This window comes from Acanthaster planci, linkage group LG02 (genome assembly GCF_054643075.1).
Source record: "Acanthaster planci isolate LZ-2023a linkage group LG02, COTS_SCS, whole genome shotgun sequence".
NCBI lineage: Eukaryota > Metazoa > Echinodermata > Asteroidea > Valvatida > Acanthasteridae > Acanthaster > Acanthaster planci.
This window is the reverse complement of record NC_141778.1, coordinates 24,351,776-24,371,179: the sequence shown is the minus strand read 5'-3', so window position 1 is coordinate 24,371,179 and position 19,404 is coordinate 24,351,776. Positions and strand designations below refer to the sequence as shown.

General features: G+C 42.0%; 2 protein-coding genes across 2 annotated transcripts in view; one reads left to right on the top strand and one right to left on the bottom strand.

Moving 5' to 3' along the window:
• Positions 1–2,567, bottom strand: part of LOC110988640 (uncharacterized) — a 65,967-nt gene extending 63,400 nt beyond the window's left edge. Inside the window, exons 1-2 of the mRNA XM_087133295.1 lie at positions 2,438–2,567; positions 1,042–1,074 (exon numbers count right to left, since the gene is read on the bottom strand). Coding sequence (XP_086989421.1) covers positions 1,042–1,074; positions 2,438–2,507 — 103 coding nt within the window. The 5' untranslated portion in view covers positions 2,508–2,567. The remainder of the gene's footprint in view (positions 1–1,041; positions 1,075–2,437) is intronic.
• A 60-nt stretch (positions 2,568–2,627) lies between these two features.
• On the top strand, positions 2,628–16,057 carry LOC110988628 (uncharacterized). The gene is made up of 10 exons (XM_022252345.2): positions 2,628–3,495; positions 3,898–3,961; positions 4,792–4,917; positions 5,580–5,722; positions 11,550–11,756; positions 12,074–12,152; positions 12,945–13,007; positions 13,531–13,611; positions 13,941–14,024; positions 14,128–16,057. The coding sequence occupies exons 1-10, from the start codon at positions 3,029–3,031 to the stop codon at positions 14,245–14,247; spliced, it is 1,434 nt and encodes a 477-aa protein (XP_022108037.2). The 5' UTR covers positions 2,628–3,028; the 3' UTR covers positions 14,248–16,057.
• Positions 16,058–19,404: the final 3,347 nt, after the last annotated feature.

Sequence of the window (19,404 nt, the reverse complement as noted above, 5' to 3'; positions counted from 1 at the left end):
TAATTTCTACCATTGGGTGCGTTCGATTACCTTACACGTGTAAGTCGAACTTAGACAGCGTTCGTGTACTCACGTTATCCTCGTGCATGCCCTGGTGTCAACCACTACTACCAGTACCCCGGCTGGTGAGCGGGTCTCTGGATAGTCTTGGCCCAAGACGTCAGTGATCGAAATTTGTTTTATTTCTATTGAAGAGCGCCCTCACACAACTAGTTAGTGCGAGCTAGCGCAGTCTAATTATGAGTCGTTTGGGCGCACTATGCACGGTGTCCACATTCAAGCACTAACGTCTTGAAACCAAGACCAGTCTCTGGAGGGTCCCCGAGTGTAATGCATTACACTCGGGTACCCTCCATGACGCACGGATGGACTTTTCGTGCATGGATGTAAAAGACGGAACATGGCGGGGACTCGACCTTTTTCCCAGAATGCCTTGGCGAGTACACTGCAGCGTTCGATTATAATTACCTCATTTCGAGGCTTCCCTTATTGCAGGTAACACTGGTGGATTCAGGGAAGCTAATCGAACGCAACCATTGTTCAATCGTTCTTTACATTGCGCACGTGCAACAGACCACATTTCCATGTTGCAGCCGCGCGCGTCATGTTGATACATGCTTGCATTCATGTCGGAACCATGACTTTAGTCAGTGACTCGACTCCGCTAGGAATTGAGTATTACAAGGTTTAACGACGCCACCTTCTTAACTTTAAACACATAACTGAATATTGTTCCACGGGCGTTTCGCAATAGTGCGCCTCCAGTTGGCAACGCGTTAGCTAATCACAATACGCGAAATCTCTCAAATCTGTCTGCACGTTTGGACAGGGTTGACAGATTTTGCGCATTGCAATTGGCCAGCTCGTCGCAAACTCTTAGAGGCGCACTCTCGTGAATCGCCCGAGTTGGCCGCCTTTTTTTAGACTTCGTATACAAGTGAGCCGTTCAAATTTGTGGAAACAGCTGGACACCAGATTATTACTGATTAACATTTGCGCCTTAAACCGTGAATGAATTAAGTTGTCGCTACAGGTACTTACGACCGCCTCCTCCTCGTCCACCACGGCATGCATCTGAAAGGTTGGGGAAAAAGGGGAAAAAATACGTTTTAAAATCCTGTCTGCTGTATTTCAGCAGCCACAGTTTTTTTTAAGCCAGAGGATTACTTTTATTCAGAATAAAGGATGTGTCTGAGACAGGCGCCAAGAGCTACGGCTACGTCTATTGTCAGCATATCTCCGTATACTCCCAGTGGCCCGAAGATCTAGAGCACGGCAGATAAAGGATACAGCCATAATTTGATAACAGCATACAGTGTAATTCGTCAACCAGAATTAAAGGCCACTACTTCAGTGATACACAACGCTCTTGGAAAGGTGGTATGCGCCCGTTACATGCCTGTGTGCTCAATAAGGATTTTCAGTCACGTAGTTTTTGACGGTCAGCTTTCAATTTACGCCTCCAAAGACATGGAATATTACGTCATGTGAAAATCCTCTAGGGTGTCGTCATTTGCCAAATGAACGCGGCGCTCGTCAAGCTGCAGGATGTGCGGCGTCTAATCGGAGTCAGCGCGGACTGACATCCGGGATTCTCGTAAAATGACCGGTACTGCGCCGGTGAAAACAGTGATCTTGGCGACGTGCGCACGCACCAGCTAGTCCGAGGATCGGGTTGTACAATCTTTTCTTTGAACTGTACATATGTGCGCACTCGTTGCAGTTGTTTTCACCGGCGCGGTGTGGTTGCTACCCGTATTTTTGTGAAACTCCCGGATGTTCGCGCTGCCCCATATTGAAAATCACCAGTCTGTGATGTCCACAAACTAATAAAAAAGCATCAAGAAACGACATACATGTACCACCGACAAACAGACGAAATTGAACGCGGTAACCAAAGACGTTCATTCATGATTTTTGTAAATTAAGTACGTTAATCTGAAGTTTAAAAAGCATCTGAATAAAAATCTGCGATTTCTACAAATGAACTTGGCAGAAGAAGCCTGTGCCTTAGTTGGCACTGTGCTGAGAAAAAAAAAGTTGCAGTACATTCACAGAGAACCAGGGATGAAAAAGCATTTAACCCAATGCCCTAGTGGAGACGCTTACATTGCCGCCAAGCGGATGACATTTTTCTGTAACGTGTTGCATTAACTGTATCGCCGGAGAATCACGTAAACGCAGCCGGAGAAGACACTGTCCAATTATTAGATATTCAAAATGGACACGCGACAGTAAAATCTGAGACAAACAAAACAACATGCACAATTCCAAAGGGGCTGCCGAAGGAGAGTGGCTACTACTAGGCCTACTCGCAAACGCCGACAGGTCAATTTCTAGTGCTGCTTTCAACGCTACAGTCCTGCATAATAAATATCCGTAGATTATGCAGTCAACTTCAGGCATCAAGAGCTATAAAATGTTGAAAAAAACTTACTCGATGCTGGGAGAGAAAAAAGTACGAAATACAGGACGAAAGAAGCACAAACACTTGTCATCACTGCCATCTTAAAGTCTAGTTGTAAAGTGAACTTGCCTCTTGATTCGCTTTTATAACCACCGTGTGGTCCGACTCCGCCCAGTCAAGCGTGGCTCATTCTAGGAAGTGGTGTTGGGGGCATATTAGGATTTGGTTGGGAGGTAATTATGCGCTGACCAAGGATAAATTTTAGGTACATTTGCAATGCTGGTCCTCAACATGAACCATAATGTTGCGCGGTGACTGAACCCGGAAGCATGACGTCATGGAAACCATAATCAGTCGAGGAATCAAAGACTCCATCCCGGCAGAGTGGTGATTCCTGTCAGGCGATCTTATTGGTCAGAATCGCCAACCCCCAATGGACTCCAAACACGCAAACTTCTCGGCCTGCATGGAGCCTATTTGTGTCCTGTTAACCACCGACAAGCAATTATCTCACGCATGAAATCTGCATATGCGTAACTATATTTCCGACAATTCAGATTCAGAATTGGCACAGCTTCGTAGGGACATCAACCACGACTACTCCTCCATATAACTCTCACCATGAATATTGCAGAGATAATTCCCATACTCTCCACCACAATCTGGCTCGTGGCATCCTTTCGTTTCTCAGTTGCTGAGGATGTTCAATCTAATCATTTTCACGATCAGCCCTCTTCCCCGACTGCCTCGTTCCCACCCGGCCATCTGAAGCCTTTGGCTTCCGAGTCTACCCGACTCCCCGTCTCGGTCGTCGAGGAGTTCCCCTCCCCGTTCGAGTTCTTTCGCGACTATGTCTATCCTTCCGTTCCTGTCCTCGTCAGGCAGGGAGCGCGGCGTTCGCCGGCCTTCCGGAAGTGGACCGACGAGTACCTGAAGGGCTTGCCCGAGTCTCAGGAACTGATCCGTGTGGAGATGCGGAAGGTGGAGGAAAGACAGCTACCGATGATGGAGATGCCCTTGGCTGAATTCCTCGACAGATATCAAACCCACGATGAGTACCTTGTCGCAAAAGTTCCAGACTACTTGAAGTAAGTGTAGGGACCTACACAATACCATGTCATCTAGAGAGCACTTTTTAATTCATCTTGAATGTGCGTTTTATATCTGACAAACATGAACAGATGCAGCTGAATCTGTTTCTGTGTACTGTAGTCATGCAATGGAAGCAATGTGTTAATCGAACGTCATATTTCAACTGATCAAGGGCTGTAACGTGATCTGTGATTGTGAAGTTTTTATTGATTCGTTTTGCCGATTGTCACCTAACACTGTTTTACTTTTACAACTATACAATCAGCAATGCTAAGGCGTTTCTTTTTTTACCTGGGAAGAATGGCACAAGAAAAGGAAAGAAATGCCACAAGACGTTAGACTGTTAGATCTGTAAAAAAAATGACATTTTTATTTCTATTTATTTATTTATCTTTTAGGAAAGATGTGGTGCTTCCGTCATCTTTGCACTGTGCTAACATCACTGCCAATATGCTGGAAACGGTAAGTATGGGGACTATGTGGAGGACAATCCGATGCATTTAAAAAGGAAACGTCCTGAAAACGTTTGGTTTGTGACCTAAGAACAGACTGACGTGAAAGCTGATCGACCGACCAACCAAATCGATCTACCTACCAACTGATCAGCCAACCTTTAGTACCAGTATGGGACTTTACCTTAGAAAGAAAAAAAATTGTCATCTGTTAATAAGACTGTATTAAAGCTGTTTAAAAACATTTAAAATTTTCTGTGCTTTAATACCTGGCAAATTGGGCGCTGTTGCTGTGGTTCCGGGAAGACATTATCAACGGATTTCTCTTCAAAACCCAAAGCTTGCTCACAGAAAGTATTTTCAGGAGAACTTTGTTAAGTGGCCGTGGCTTACTGTCACGATTTGAAACAACACCGAAAGGCAGCCGAATAATAGTAACGATATAAATAATACTATAGAGTACCGAATGTGACGTCACTGTGAACCAGAAAGTGCAGTGCAAACGAATGGAGTTCGCTCGCGTGTTGGTACACGCGCTGGTTCTTGCGTTAATGCCTTTGACACACTAATTGTGCGCGTGACGTATTCACTTCGGTACTCTATTGAGGGTTTCTTTAATACTTGTGTTGGCATCACACATGTTGCTGATGAAAACTTGCTGACTGTATCTGCACAAAAACAAAAATGCTAATAAATACCCTTTATACTAGCGAACCTAAATTGAAAATAGTGCTAAATAGGGATATTTCGTTTTAAAGGATTTCGTTGAAAACGTCTGTATTCACACAAGGCACAAGTATATACAATAAAAAGGCATTGCAACTGAACTTTTTTCAACAGATGCTGTGGCTTAGTAGCGGCGGGACCAAGTCTCACTTGCACACCGATTACGTCGACATCATCAACTGTGTGTTCAGAGGCCAGAAAGACTTCTTGCTTGTCAATTACACCAAGTACAGAGACCAGGTAAACAATTGTTCTGATCATCATCAATTCCAATATTGCGCTTGACTTTCGACGGACGAGGAAAAGAGCGTGTACGCACGTGCATTGGGTTTGTGTTTTCCTCATAATTTGTCATGTTTACCCAAGATTGCATATCTCGCAGGTTTTGGCGCAAGAAATCCAGATGGTACTCGCATTATAAGGCCACCTCTGGGTCTGAAGGTGATCGGTGGTACCAGCTTGATGTCTCGGGATCACATTTTAAGTGACGTTCAGCTCAAAGGGGCTTATTGAAAACTGTAAAGTTTACTGTAAGTTTTGGTCGAAGCCACAATTGATGTTTTTGCATGAAAATGGCACGGCGATGTAGGTACATGTATCTTAAGTTTCTTATTAAAAAACAATAAACATTTTTGAAAAGTGTCTCCAAAGGAGCCCCAATTCTTTTAATCCAAACTTTAAAAAGTCCTCCCCAAAGATATTTCTCGCTACTAGCTTCGGCGTGTTTGGTGAAGTCACATTAATAACAGTGATTTTGAGCCATTCGGACGTACATTATTTCTCAAACTCATATTTCAAGGTCCCCAGTGCTCTTTTACAAGGGAAAAGGCATTGCCACAAAGCTTTAAATATGGCAACAAGTATCGATTATCGGTGTCATCTCACGAAAAATCTTTGTGTAGATCGTATACGACCATCCGGAGGGCTTCTACTCAAGTGTAGACGTCGAACGAGTCGACATGAACAAATTCCCCGGGCTTAGAAACCTGGAGTTTTTAGAAGCTAAAGTGGAGGCAGGAGACTGTCTCTACCTCCCCTTCAAATGGTAAGAACACACGCATTTAGCAGTTACACGTTTCCAATTTTCAGTATGACTGAAATGAACACCGTTCCTTTTCCATAATGTGCAGACCCGTGTCACGTTTTTTGACAGGTGTGTATTGCCTTAACCTTTTCCTCGCATTGTAAATATAATGGCGTTAGTGGCGAGCCCACTGGGGGTAAACAGCACGACAAAAAGAAATCAAAAACACGTCCCTTGAAACGAAATTCCCTATTTTACATCACATCCCCAAGCCTGGACAGAGTACGATTCTGCGTGTCGCGATTAGAAGTAGTTACTTAAATTGTCGGGAAGGGTGCATAAGCTATGGGTCGAAAAACTCACCAGAGGAGAATTCATCAGATTTAGACACAGACATGCTTCAGTACAAGCACAGTTTGTCCCAGCATTGCGGTTTCCTATTTCGCAAAAATTCAGATGTTTTACAAAGTCTTATGTATAGACCCTTCCACTTATAAATTTTCTTCCACTAATCGGTGCGCATAAATGGCATGTGGAGCAAAAAGCTTGAGCGGCCCATTGAAGATACACAGGGGCAAAAATTTCAACATCCATTTGCTATCTTAGCCTATACGTCTCTTTTCACTTCCGTCTTTGGAAAACCCACTAAGTTATTCAGCTATTAATTTCTGGTGAGAGGAATTTTTCGGAGAGTAAAATCAAAACTTCCAAAATCCCGTTTGTTCGAAGCACACGAAAACAAATGAAATTAGACGGGTTCCCGCTCTAACGTGGACCTACATAAAGGAAATCCTGTGTTTTGTTAGGGTACCGCTCACCATTCTCGGACGACGACGGACAGTCCGGACGTGGGATAATTCCAGAAATTAGGGGTCCAAAAGTGTGACATTCGTGAGTCCCTGATACTTCTGACCTTGTTATTTGACATGAAAATATCAATGGGGTTGATTTTCAGACTATTTTATGATTTGTTTTACAGGTAATTTACATTAATTCATCACTCTTGGAGTTTAGAAAATGTGTTTTGAACTTACAAAATCATATGTCAGGGGTGACAAAAACACGAAAAAAATGGAACCCTATTTTCCAGAATTACCCCGTTACGAAACGAACCTAACCCAGTCTGAAGCTATAGCCCGCAATTCACAATGCATTCAGCCTGCGATTCAGGGTAGTACGAGTGGTGCATGGTACCCAGAAATAGGTACCTACTGAATTGGACATGGTCGGAAAGGAGGCCTGTTAATTTTCGTTTGACCTCGTGCGCTCGGGGAGAGAGGAGAGATTTTTTTTTTCTTTATTTAGTCAAGTTTAAAATCCTTTTAGACAAGAAAGTAAAAGCCATAATAATTTTAGAGGGTTGCCGAAGACAAAAGTGAAAAAAGTGCAGAAGCAGAGAGAAAATGATGTTGAAATTCGTGCCCCTGCTCATTCGCAATAGGCCGCTCAACTTAAACTTTTTGCCTCCACTTGCGATTTATGCGCATGCGCACATGCATTGCTGTGTTCGAAAATATTCCCAAGTTGACTACTCATGATTATCTGGCTACCGCCTTCAAACTCATTTTTATGACATAACGGACAAAATTTTTTTTACCTCGGACAACAAAAAACCCTGGCCATACGCACCTGGTTGCGTGCAAGTCTTGTACTTAACTTAGAGATAAGGTCTAGATCTCCGCCAGTTGCCAATACATGGCTTTATGTTAATACGAGAGACACGGACAGGCTCTTATCAAGTAACATCTTGATGTGTCCTGTCACCTTAAATCAAATGTATGTGACTTCCGTCTCAATGCACAATCTCCAGTGTCTTCGCTAACATGCAGGCTGGGTGTTACCCAACAGTGTCTTAGTGACTTTTAAATTCCTTTTGTATTAGGTTTTAGTAAGGTAATAAATATGTACTCAGACAGGTTAGGCTTTGGAAGTTGATAAAGACCCGAGCTAAAGACTCGTTAATTCCTTTAGTTATATTATCTAGCAAAATCTCAAAATTTCGTTCCTGAACGTTGCCGTTTCGCCATTTTGTGTGTTTTCCCTATCCATGTCCACGGGCCACCGTTAAAAAACTTGGTTCTCCCCAATCACTCTAGCCTACACAAGGTGAATTAAATGATACGAACCGGACCATCGACCGGACTAAAATGTCTGTAATTGCCTTTTGGTGATATAGAGGCTCACGGTCGTTTGGTGAGAAGAAAAAAAAACACAGTTGAAATTTGTTAACAACTGGATATTGCATTTTCTACATTCTACATGGATATCCTATTGAATTTGACCTAAACATAGGCCCAGTGAACATTAAAATGAATCACCCCGATAGGTTAGGTACGGTAATTTATCTATTCAAACGAGAGAGTTCAATTTAAGTACAAGCGTTTAAAACATGATGATTCTCTTACTCCAAATTCTCCTTGGCTTCAAAACCTACCATCGTTTGGTTACAATTTTAACTTCTATGATTGAATAATTACATAGTGAAATTGTGACGTCATGCCAAGGCATTGAAGAAAACGGACACGGGTTTACATCAATTTCTCAGGCCAGGGAATGAAGAGTATTGATATTAATTCGTCACAAATGGTTTAAAATCAAAACTCATTTGATGTGGTTTTTTAATATAATTACATGTATTCTGATACCACAAAATTTTCATCTGAAAAATAGCTAAGGAACAATAATACCTAGTTTTTATGATTAAAAATTTAATACATATCCAAATTGCGACATCACTTCAGTTGCTTGCTTGTGTTTTATCAAACATTTTACATAGCTTAAAACAGTGTAGCCATTCCTATTACCAGTATTAGTAGAAGGAAAGCCCGTCACGTGGCTGGCCATAAACAGTTGACTCTTTGCTGTAATCTCCTATGGTAATTGTCTTCAAACAATGAAACCGAAGATCCAGTATTATGACAACATGCCGCACAATGATCAGCCGGTGAATCCTGCTTCATTTTAAATTCACACACTATCAAACTAATATTAGTTATATTAAAAAATAACACTGCATGGTTCTATATTGATACTGTACGGTTTTCATTCATCACTTTGCACATTTTTAATGGAACACGACACGGTATTATTTCAGTTTTACACGGGATTATTTTAAAAACTATCGTGTGATCTAAGCTTCTGCATAGCTTAAGCATTGCCCCATGCATACGATATTTGGACTGTAAAAATATTGGGGTCACGCTCGTTGCTAGACAACATGTTGAAGGACAGTGTTTGTGGAACCTAGCAACCTTGTCAACCGCCTTCAAGGTTCAAACACTGTGAGAACCCTCTACATCCGCAATGTCTTTCTTTGAACTACGTGGGACGAGAAAATTGAAGGCTACGACGACTTCCACCTTCAAAGAAGACTAGTGGGTGAAGCCACATCCTTTTTCCGCCCGCATGTAAAGTGTTCAATCAATGTACGTCAAAGGAATTCGCTGAAGCGAACAGCAGAATGTGGACAGTTAAAGAAACGTGAGGCTCCGATCACGGGCAGCAGGTTAACATTAGACCAAGTTAGTCCAAGAACTTTGTTTGATTTCCGTGCTCGGGAAAGTATTCAAAAGGGCCACCCTTCGTTTCAAAATCTTATGCTGCCAAACTACTATCTTTTCAAAAGAGTCTAAATATCGCACGATTTAAATGCCACACGGGGTTAATTCAACAGCGGACGAGGTAATTTCAACCCTGATTTTGGCCTATAATCTAGAGCTTAAAGTGCGGCTGCAAAGAAGTTTTCGTAGACACGGGTTCTCTGCAAACTACATGTATTACACTTCTCCAATGTATATTCTGTTGGTTAAATTCATTGAAAAATGCACTTTTTAAACACTTAAAATTATCCATGCTTTCTTGGACAGCTGAGGGCTGTTGCAGTGATGTCATCCCAGGAAGACGTAGTTCAATGAATATATCTTTTCCGTTTAAATTGTGAACCCAAGAATTTTACTAGTCCTTTTTTCCTTGCTGTTGTATGTGGGCGTTAATCATCCTCTGGCATTTTGGCACTTTTTCCCTATTTTTAAAATATGAACGCGAAAATCTCACAATTAAGCACTGTATCGCTCCGCGAGAAAGACAGAATGGGCCATGGTTTACTGGAAAAATGCCATACAACAGTCCCGAGGTCAAATCCTGTACAAACTTCGAAATGATATAGTTTGGAAATTGTAGTGGATCCTCGCCGGCCGCGCAAGCCCCCCCCCCCATATGCGGATGCTCGTGACCTGAAATTTGGAATTGATCACAACTCCAATCATGAAACAGTTCACTTGCTTTTCAGTGCCCCCCCCCCACGCCTCCTGAAATTTCGCCCCTTTTACGCCACTCTCGAGCACTCATGCTGTTTGGTATAGTGAATGAGTAATATGGCATGTGTTTATCACGAGCAAAGTATTCAAGTATTTGACGAACCATGTTTCAAAGTCCAAAAGGGAATACTTGTTCATGTTCACTGCGATACACCATCAACTGCCGTAAACGAAATTGAAACAATGCCACGTAATTTCACCTTTGTTTAACAGGATTCGGTGTTGGTACCAATTTGTTACAAAATTGTTACAAAAAATCTCAGCATCTTGTGACACCATTCGATAAGAGTATGTAGGAAATTCTGCTGCAAACTTTCATTACAAAGTCTTCCTACACTTCAAGGACTTGAAAGTTAAAGGTGACGTTGAGTGAGGACATTCCCCCGACTGTCCCTGGACTCCAACTAAGGGAGCAAGTATTTTGACATCCTGTGGAGACATTAACTTCTCGAAGAGACGCCCCCTTAAACAATTTCTTTCCGTGTGATAAACGTATGCAAATTTGCAGCGAGGGAGAGTGAATTTTGCAAAAGAACCGTGATAAACGAAGTTTACTTCATTTAACCGCGGTTCATTGTTTTCCCGTTCAAGTTGCTTGGCACCGCTTTCCGGATTTTTGTTCCTTCCCTTGAACTTGAAAAGCTCACGTTCGAGGGTGAGTCAATGACCGTATCAAGGCAGACCTTGGCCGTTTTCCAATACTCAGCTTCGGCTCCGTCGGAGCTTCAACTGTTTTTTAACTAGCTGACGTTAAAGCTGTAAGCGCAGTAATTAGTTTAAGAGTGCCACAAACCATCAAATAAGATGCAAGAGAGCCAGAAATTACAGTAATCCAATTGAATTTAAACTCTTCAGGCCCACAATCGGGGATTGGTTTTGGGAACGAAGCCTCCGACGGAGCCCAAGTCGAGTATTGGAAAAGGGCCCCAAGTTACCAGCTACTGCCACAGACTTCTGTGTAGCCGCTGCCAAGTCATGAGACACGGTCACGGTTATTTTCACTCATGGAACACCGCTCGCTCTACAGAAGTGCGCCCTCACGTCACACGCGGGATGGTTCCAGTCACGGCCGGCGACCGCGCCGCCAGAGCAATATAAGACTGGTTCTCTGCCCTTTTCAACGTTCTTAGGTGATTGTTGTTGTTGTTTTAGTTCAGTATATAGGCAGATGAGCAAGGTTTTCTCTTTATAGTTTGAACAGAAAAACTTAGGATTGGTCAGTTTTTTCCTGAAAGGAAATGTTATATAAAGTATACCAATCATCAACTAAAGAGAGAAATCAAAGTTTTTATTCATTTAAAAAGACAGAAAGTTGTACAAAATACGTTCCCGATGACGGAGTAAATTTCATCTCATGGGAACGTCCACGTAGAAAAGATTCCTTTTTGCGATGGATGGATACGGTCATGCATAGATGGCAAGCCTTTCCAAGCAAGGCCAGGTTGAAATATTTGATCAATGATCGGTGAAGTCTTCTGATGCAGTATACATGTAGTTTCAACAAATTATATACTGTGTTATCCTTGGTACAGGATTCATCAGGTGAATTCGTATGGAAGTAACGTCGCCGTCAACATGTGGTGGAATCACCAGGCCTACGTCGTACCCAGCCCGGAGTCCTGTGGGGGGGCCGATCCGGGGCTCTCGCTGGCCGATGTTCGCTTCTATTACCACGAAGAGCCAGACGCTTACAAACAGGCCGATCTCCATCCAGAACTGGCTTTTGTCCAGAACCCGTCGTGAGTCGCATCATTTCAGACTACATGTAATGGTTAAATTAACTTATAGCACTCATACAGTGCTGTACCCCTGCAAGGGGTCAGAAAGAGTTTCACATTATATTGAGGCACTGGTCTCTAGACCATCAGATCTTGTTTTTCTGTAGTTGCGCAAGATCCGCACTATTTTGCTCTCTACTATCATTTACTATCATTTATTAAGTATTATGCTGCCTTGAAGAGCTTGTAGTCAAGCGTCTCAACCAAGAATACAAGCACTGCACTTGGAAATAGTTGGGGATTGGTTTATTTGACTATGTTTCTGCCATTGCTTTCAGAGCAAGTTTGACTTCATTTATGGTCGCAGAAGAGACGGAATCGTTGACAGAGCGCCAGTTTCTGGAATTCATGGACATGGTAATCAACAACATATACTTTCTCAGACGTGTTCGGGTTTCTTTGTGTCGTTTTGAAATCTTTGTCAGTACAGCGTTTGGTAAAAATGGCTGACCCACTGCAGTCTTCGCGTGGAAAATGTCACACATTAGATATGCGATTGCCAAGACAATCGTTGTTTCACTGGGGTAAAAATGCAAAGACTTTATAAAAGTAGCTTTTAAAAGATGTCCAAAACGGCAATAGAGGCTATGCATGGCTGCCATATTGTGGGCAAGTACTTTTGTTACACTGGGTATGCACAAAGTAGGTTTCCCTCTGGGAAAAAAAGAGCTGTCCTGCCAGATGGCTACTGAGACAACCGTCTACATGAGAAGTTTGTGTGACAAGCTGGACCATGCCTTCTCCGTGTGGTGAAGCTTTATTGTCAGAATGACCACTGAGATTCTGTGATTTAAGGCACCCTTAAGCTTGTCCTCGTGATCCCATTTTGTTTTGCAGCATAGGCCTAATTAAAAAAAATTAATAGCAATATGTAGGCAATTCAAAATATGATACCTAGGATTTGGATTGAGTCCTAGTGACGGCCTCAAGTCAACAATTCTGTTGACAACTTTCGCAGGCCCGTTTTTCTCATTTTCGTCGAGTGACTTGCCTAATACGGTGGACAGTTTAACAAGGCCATTGGAAGCCACTATAGGTAGCGGCTGTACAGCCATTTCCCATATAGACGCACGTCGTAGCCCCAGCCGCAGTTGATACATTTTGGACACAGCCTTTGACACCCTCGCTCCCAACTTTCCCATTCTTTAGATATTGCCCGGGTTGGACCATGCTAACATCTGGACCGAAGAGGCTTTGGATATCACACATCAGGTAATTCTAATTCCACTTTAATAACGTGGATGGCACTGCAGTCTTCCAAGTTACAGATGAAAAAAGTTGTATTTAGCCTACTGCAAGCAATCTTTTAGTCAATTTCCAATCACAATATGCGAAAGGTTTGTAGGACAATAATATAGAAACACATCGACTTGTAAATAAGGGTCCAAAAAATGTCAAGCGACTGGTAATGATTGGTACGATAGTTTTCACGTCATGTTTTACTGTTGATCTGTACGTGGAACACCGCAACAAAACGGTGTTATCGGAGGGCCATGCCACCTCCTTTCACTGGGGTTAATTTGGAGTTATTTCATCATTGTTGGCGTTACTTTTAAGACCACCTGGTGCATTGTAACACTTGTAGGTGTTTAAAGTAACACCAGTGGTGTTAAAGTAACACATTTTAGTGTGGTCATCTGATAACAGTGAAGAAGAAAGCAATGTCTCTTTCGTGTTGACCTCCATCTTTCTTTTGATTGCTAATAAATTTTTCTACATTCCCTCTATGTGACAGATATTTCACATACTTGATATCAATGGCAACGGAAAGATAACACAAGAGGACTCGGAGGCTTTCCCTAAAGACATCAACAATGTAGGCACATTTACCTTTTTTTTTTTTAAATATGCTCCAAGCGAAAGTCATACTGCAACGATTGACTTACAATTTGAGCGGTGCTTATTTTACATAAAAAAAATTGATGCAACGGGCAATAAGTCTTCCATATTATTTTGTCGAGCATGTTTACTGCGCAGCATTAAAGGCACGACACGACGAAGAACTGTAAGAGAAACCTGCCTGTCTCGACCCTTCACTGTATTTTGTACTTCAGAAAGTCAAGCGTTTATTTCTACTTCGAAGAAAGAAAATGAGTGAAACTGACCTTGATTCGACTCTTCTTCTTTTTGTGATTTTCCCTCCAGTTTAACCCCTTTTTCATCAACCTTGGACAGAAGATGATGGTCTTGTGCGACATCGTTGACGGTCATATTTCGAAGCAAAAAGAGGTAGGTCTTCTGCGAATCGATGATACGTTGTTGTTATCAATGGAATTTAATTCACAGTGTTATTATGCATGGCATTAATTGGATTAAAATGTTATTCTTGCAGGAGACTTTGAGAAAGTTAGAGAAAGACAAAGTCCAAGATGCTGCAAAGTCGTTTCATAAACCTAGCAGCAAGACCAGACAGATGAACGATCAAATTCCCATGCCTAAACAGGAATTGTAATGTACAAATCTGAAATTTGTAGAAAAAGTTGAAAGCTTCAATTTCCTTCCACAAATGATTTTTCTATACGGATTAATATCGAAAGGAAGTCACTCTGAAACGTGAGTACATGCAATACAATGGGAATAATAGTCTTGCATTGCTCAGGTGCTGCAAATTCGGTATTTTTGTCCATTCACCCTTTACCTAAAATTAGAATGATTTAAAACCTTAAAACACAATATATCAGAGATTACACGTCTTAATTGTAAACCAATATGTCTTACAATTCAGTTTATGTATTTATTTGTTCGTAATTATTGCCTCCTATCTTTTAATACAGATTTCAGTTTCAATATTATTTCTGCAGGTCTATTTTTTTCATGACAATTAAAGCTAAAGAAAACAAGTTAGTGCGATATGCTTGAGAGTAAAGTTGTTGGGTGCTGCTGTTGCGGATCAAAGTGCCTGAAGTGTGAATGACTTCCCTAGGATTTGCACACACTACACAATGTGCCCTCGACCCAGTGGGAATGGGCCGTGATAGATCATTCCCCTTTTCGTTTTGTCAATATCCACCTGTCGACACGTTCATGAACAACAAGGGGCATTAGGGTTCATGAAGGACTCAGGGTCCACGACTTGGAAGCGAAACAGTGAAGTTCACTATATTGCTTCTCGCCACAAAATAAATTTGTAATGGTACAGAGCATTTAGAAAACGCAGGTTGGAAGTTGCTGTCGAAAAAAATTGTTCTCGTGGCCCAGTGACCCGGGGGGGGGGGATGGAGCGTCAAAAGTAGACAACTCCATTTTCTGCTAGTAGATTTTCGGGATTTTGGACTTTGCGTATAGCATTTTCATTTGGATTCTAATTTAACAACTCTTGTGGCGCGTCAAAAGTGGACAACTAAAAACTTCAAATTCCCACTGGAAAAATTACTGTCATGCTCCAAAAGTGGACAACCCCATTTTCTCATTTTCTGCTGGTAGATTTTCGGTGGTTTTTTTTTTTTTTTTTTAAGTTGCACCATTCCTTTTAAAAAAAACCCATTTTTTTGCTAGCAGAAATTTGGATTTTACTTTGACGACGGCGGGGTGGTCCAAAAGGGGACAAGTAGAAACTTGAAAGGAAACTTTTCTCCCTATGTTAAAAGGGAACGGTCTTAGGAACTTGAGATTGGCAACACCGGACCCAGAAAAAAATTTATAACGTGGACGACAGTTGGGAAGCGGCTGCCAGAGTGACGGTCCTCTGTAGTACCGCTAACTTGCGGAACTAGCCCATTAATGGTATTGACCTGCCGTCCGTTGACAGGCATCAGGTGTCATTTGGACATTCCCTTGCTGTCATTGGCCTTTTCCATGCAACTTGTATTTCCATCTCTATACAGCCGATTTTTTTGGGAAAAGATCGGGCCCTTTTTTACGTCAAGGATGTGAATTTTATAGGAGTTTAGAGGGGTGTATTATTCTAAAGGGAATTTTTGAAAATAATATGTCCAAGATTGACAACATTTATGAACTAATTATGGTGGAAGTTACCCGGAATGGTAAAAGTGAACCAATTTTGTTTATCTTCAGATATAAGATTTGTTATACAATCCACCATCCATGCATTTCACAGTACATGCATATAATGACTGTTCTGGGCCGTCACTTGCAAGTTTGTCTTTTCATTGCGTTAATATCTCTCCACATTGTCAATTTGAATCATTTGTCTTAATAGTAACGACCCAGGCCTCTACTATAACAGCCCACTTGTATTTGATGACTGGAACAAAGATTTGAACGATAAATATTAAATGAAATCTTTGATGTCATATCAGTGACCGGCTGGTGTACTGGCTGAAGGATTCATTTTCTTCGTGGCTATCCTTTTTATGATTGGAATTATTAGCTGAATATGTGTTTTAGAATTTGTGGGATGTCAAAATTAATTCAGCTAGTTCAAGTTGCATTTTATTGTTTCCCATTTTACTTTCTCTATTTTCCCCTTTTTGAAAATCTTGGTTCACTTGATTAAACTGCACTTAGCTTCTTCTCTTGACATGACTTTTTCAATTCCAACCTTTTATCGTTCCAAAGCAAATTTAATTATACTACTGGGCATGGATACAATGGTTTATTAAAGCTAGCATCGTTTAGGGTACATATAACCATGCGCTCATTTATTTAAAATGGAAATTCCCGACGGCAAGCCGCCATCGTCATTCTAATTACACGGTGCGCCGGGAAGTTGTAAGTTTGCAGTATACCATAAAGGACTATCAGGCTTTGGACGGCCCCTTTCGTATTTGCAAGTTTCTCAATATCGTCCCCTATTTCCGAACTGCGACGCCATCCGTCAGACCATTGACCCTCTACCGTTAATGTAGGCAGCCCATCTTCCAAGACCGTTCCATTCTGAGCGTAGGGAGCACTGCGGTCGTTTCAGTTTTCAACTTGTCCACCTTTGGACCATCCCGTCGTTGTCAAAGTAAAATCCAAATTTCTGCTAGCAGAAAATTGGCTTTTATGAAAAGGGGTGGTGCAACTTCAAAAGTCCAAAAAAAATCTACGGGTAGAAAATGAGAAAATGGGGTTGTCCTCTTTTGGAGCATCAAATAAATTTGAATCGGGAATTTGAAGTTTTTAGTTGTCCACTTTTGTTGCGCCACGAGAGTTGTTAAAGTAAAATCCTAATTTTTGCTTGCGGAAAATTGCGTTTTTTGAAAATGCTATACGCAAAGTCTAAAATCCCGAAAATCTACTTGTAGAAAATGAGAAAATGGGGTTGTCCACATTTGACGCTCCATACCCGGGGTGACAATATTATTATGAAACCCTTTTGGGACCCCTTGAAGGGATATAAAACGCTGTATCACGCAACTTACGACTGTTAATGGCATTTTTATTTTGAAGTTTTGACAATTGTTAACATGGCCGTAAGTCCCGGGGATGGGGTGTGTATATACCTGAGGATGGGCTGTTGAGTTACCCGTCCCTCTTTTGTCGTAGTGAAAAAAAAAGAATAAGGCTGATCGTGAAGATTTTTTTCGGACTTCCTAACAACCAAAATGTATTCAGTAGCACTCAACATTAAGGGAGAAATCCTTTCTTATATAAAATTCTACAGGAATGTAATATGTATTAACATTTACATCTGTTTTTATGAACATCGCCCCCAATATACTGTCATAGAGTGTCTGCACACCCCTGAGACATTTCCATGGCCGTGACAGTCTCCCCCGCCCCTCCACACACACACAGTTCCTCATCTCCCATTCCCTCCCCCGATTTCCAGCTCAAATTTACGCCACTAATTCTTAATGTAAAAAATCTCAATGTAATTCGAATCAAGGCATTTATGGAAAGCAGTTTTGTACTGATAAAGCTTGTAGGAAAGGTTTAATGCCGTTGACCCTATCTGTCGAATAGAGTGCATTTCCCCTTTCTTAAAACCTATTGTACGCCAAACCACTGGGCCGGATATTACTTTATATTTCATTTTGATATGTCAAAAATGACCCTTTACAAAAGGACAGCAAATTGGAAGTTATTTCAGTTTAATACATAAAAAATGACTCTTTACAGAAGGACAGAAATGAGGAAGACAGAAAAGCGTGTGCGTGCTCAATGAACCAAAAACTTCCCGAATGCAAATCTCTATTCTGTGCATGTGCAGAATACAGGTTAAACCGTCCTCGCTATCTTTCATTTTTCGTGTACTTACATATTTTGTGTGTGAAGGTGAATTATCAGCAGGCTTGCGAAGTGGCATTTTTTCCCTGTAAAAACGTACTTGACTTGGCATCGCACTGTGTAACTGTGACGACTGAATCTCTGTGGGCCTGCCGGTTATAGTGTAATTCGACAATTAGAAGCCATTACTGCGGTGGCATAACGCTCGTGGACAGGTGATACGCGCGCGTTAAATGCCAGGCTTCGACCAATAGGATGTCGTGATTTGCCATATGTACGCGCGCGTCAAGCTGACCTGGGCGACCTGCCGAACTAGGATCTCCTGGCAGTGAACAAGATCTGCTGTGCTGGAATTCTCCTGAGAAGCCAGGGGATAGTAGTACACGTACGAAGCGGATTAAAAGCTGCTTTAATCACCGCATTAGAAGTTGTGTCAGGCACACCAAGAACATGTACAAATGGCAAAGGAAAAGTTACTTTCCTGCCCGGTCATTAAGCTTCTAATTGTAAGTTAAGAAATGTGAAAGCCACCACTCCACAGCTGGTTTTATCTCACCTTACTCTCACCAAACATAATTATCTCACCAAACATAATTATTATTCATGCATGGTGCATGGTGCGGTTTACTGGGCGTGCATGGGGGTTCACTACATATACATGCGTTGTAGACAGTTCCTCTCCTAACTGTGGCGTCAGTCTACGACACATGCACTTTACGAAGCAATCTTGGAACGGTCGTCTCAGCTTAATGAAACGTTAGCGGTACACGTAAATGTTATTTAGGAGGAGGCTTAATCGAGATTTACTCATGGGGTGCAAAATTTGCACCCCCACTCTGAGTGGTTCTGTAAATCTGTCCCCCGGCAAAACTGTCCGGTGGGGGGGGGGGCAGAATTAGGTAGAAGTGTCTCCCCTGCCAGTGGCCCAGTAAATCAGCCTCCCTCCAGGTTATGTTCTGTCCCATCCAGGTAGTTTTGTCCCCCTCGTTTTGCTACACAGAAGTTGTTATATTCGTGTTAGTTCGATGAATTCAGTCCACATGAAATACAGTTAGATTCTTTCAGCCCTGGGGCAGGGGCATGAGATGTAAAATCAGCCGAACGTTTCTTCAAGGCAGCAACTCGTATTCTGCAGACATCTCTCGCGCGAAAAGTAATTCTCAGTCGCGGCGCAGCGTGCTCGATAGCTAACATGACTGAGTTGTACAGCAGAAGAAAAACGACCACTCGAATGGCTACGTTACAGAGAAGGGCACTTGGGTACAGGCAGGCGTAAGTCAGGTACATCTGAGAAAAAACACCCGCGCCCATCTGTACTCCGCATGATACGCGCCAACAGTCTTAAACAAATTGACTTGATTTCCAAGTTTTCCAACATGTACTAGTGCGCAAAAGATGAGCCATCGTGAGTGTGTACAACTAGAATGTAAGTAGAAAGGACTGCGGATTGCATAGGGGGCTGAGGCCCGGCAATACACCCATTGGTATACAGGCA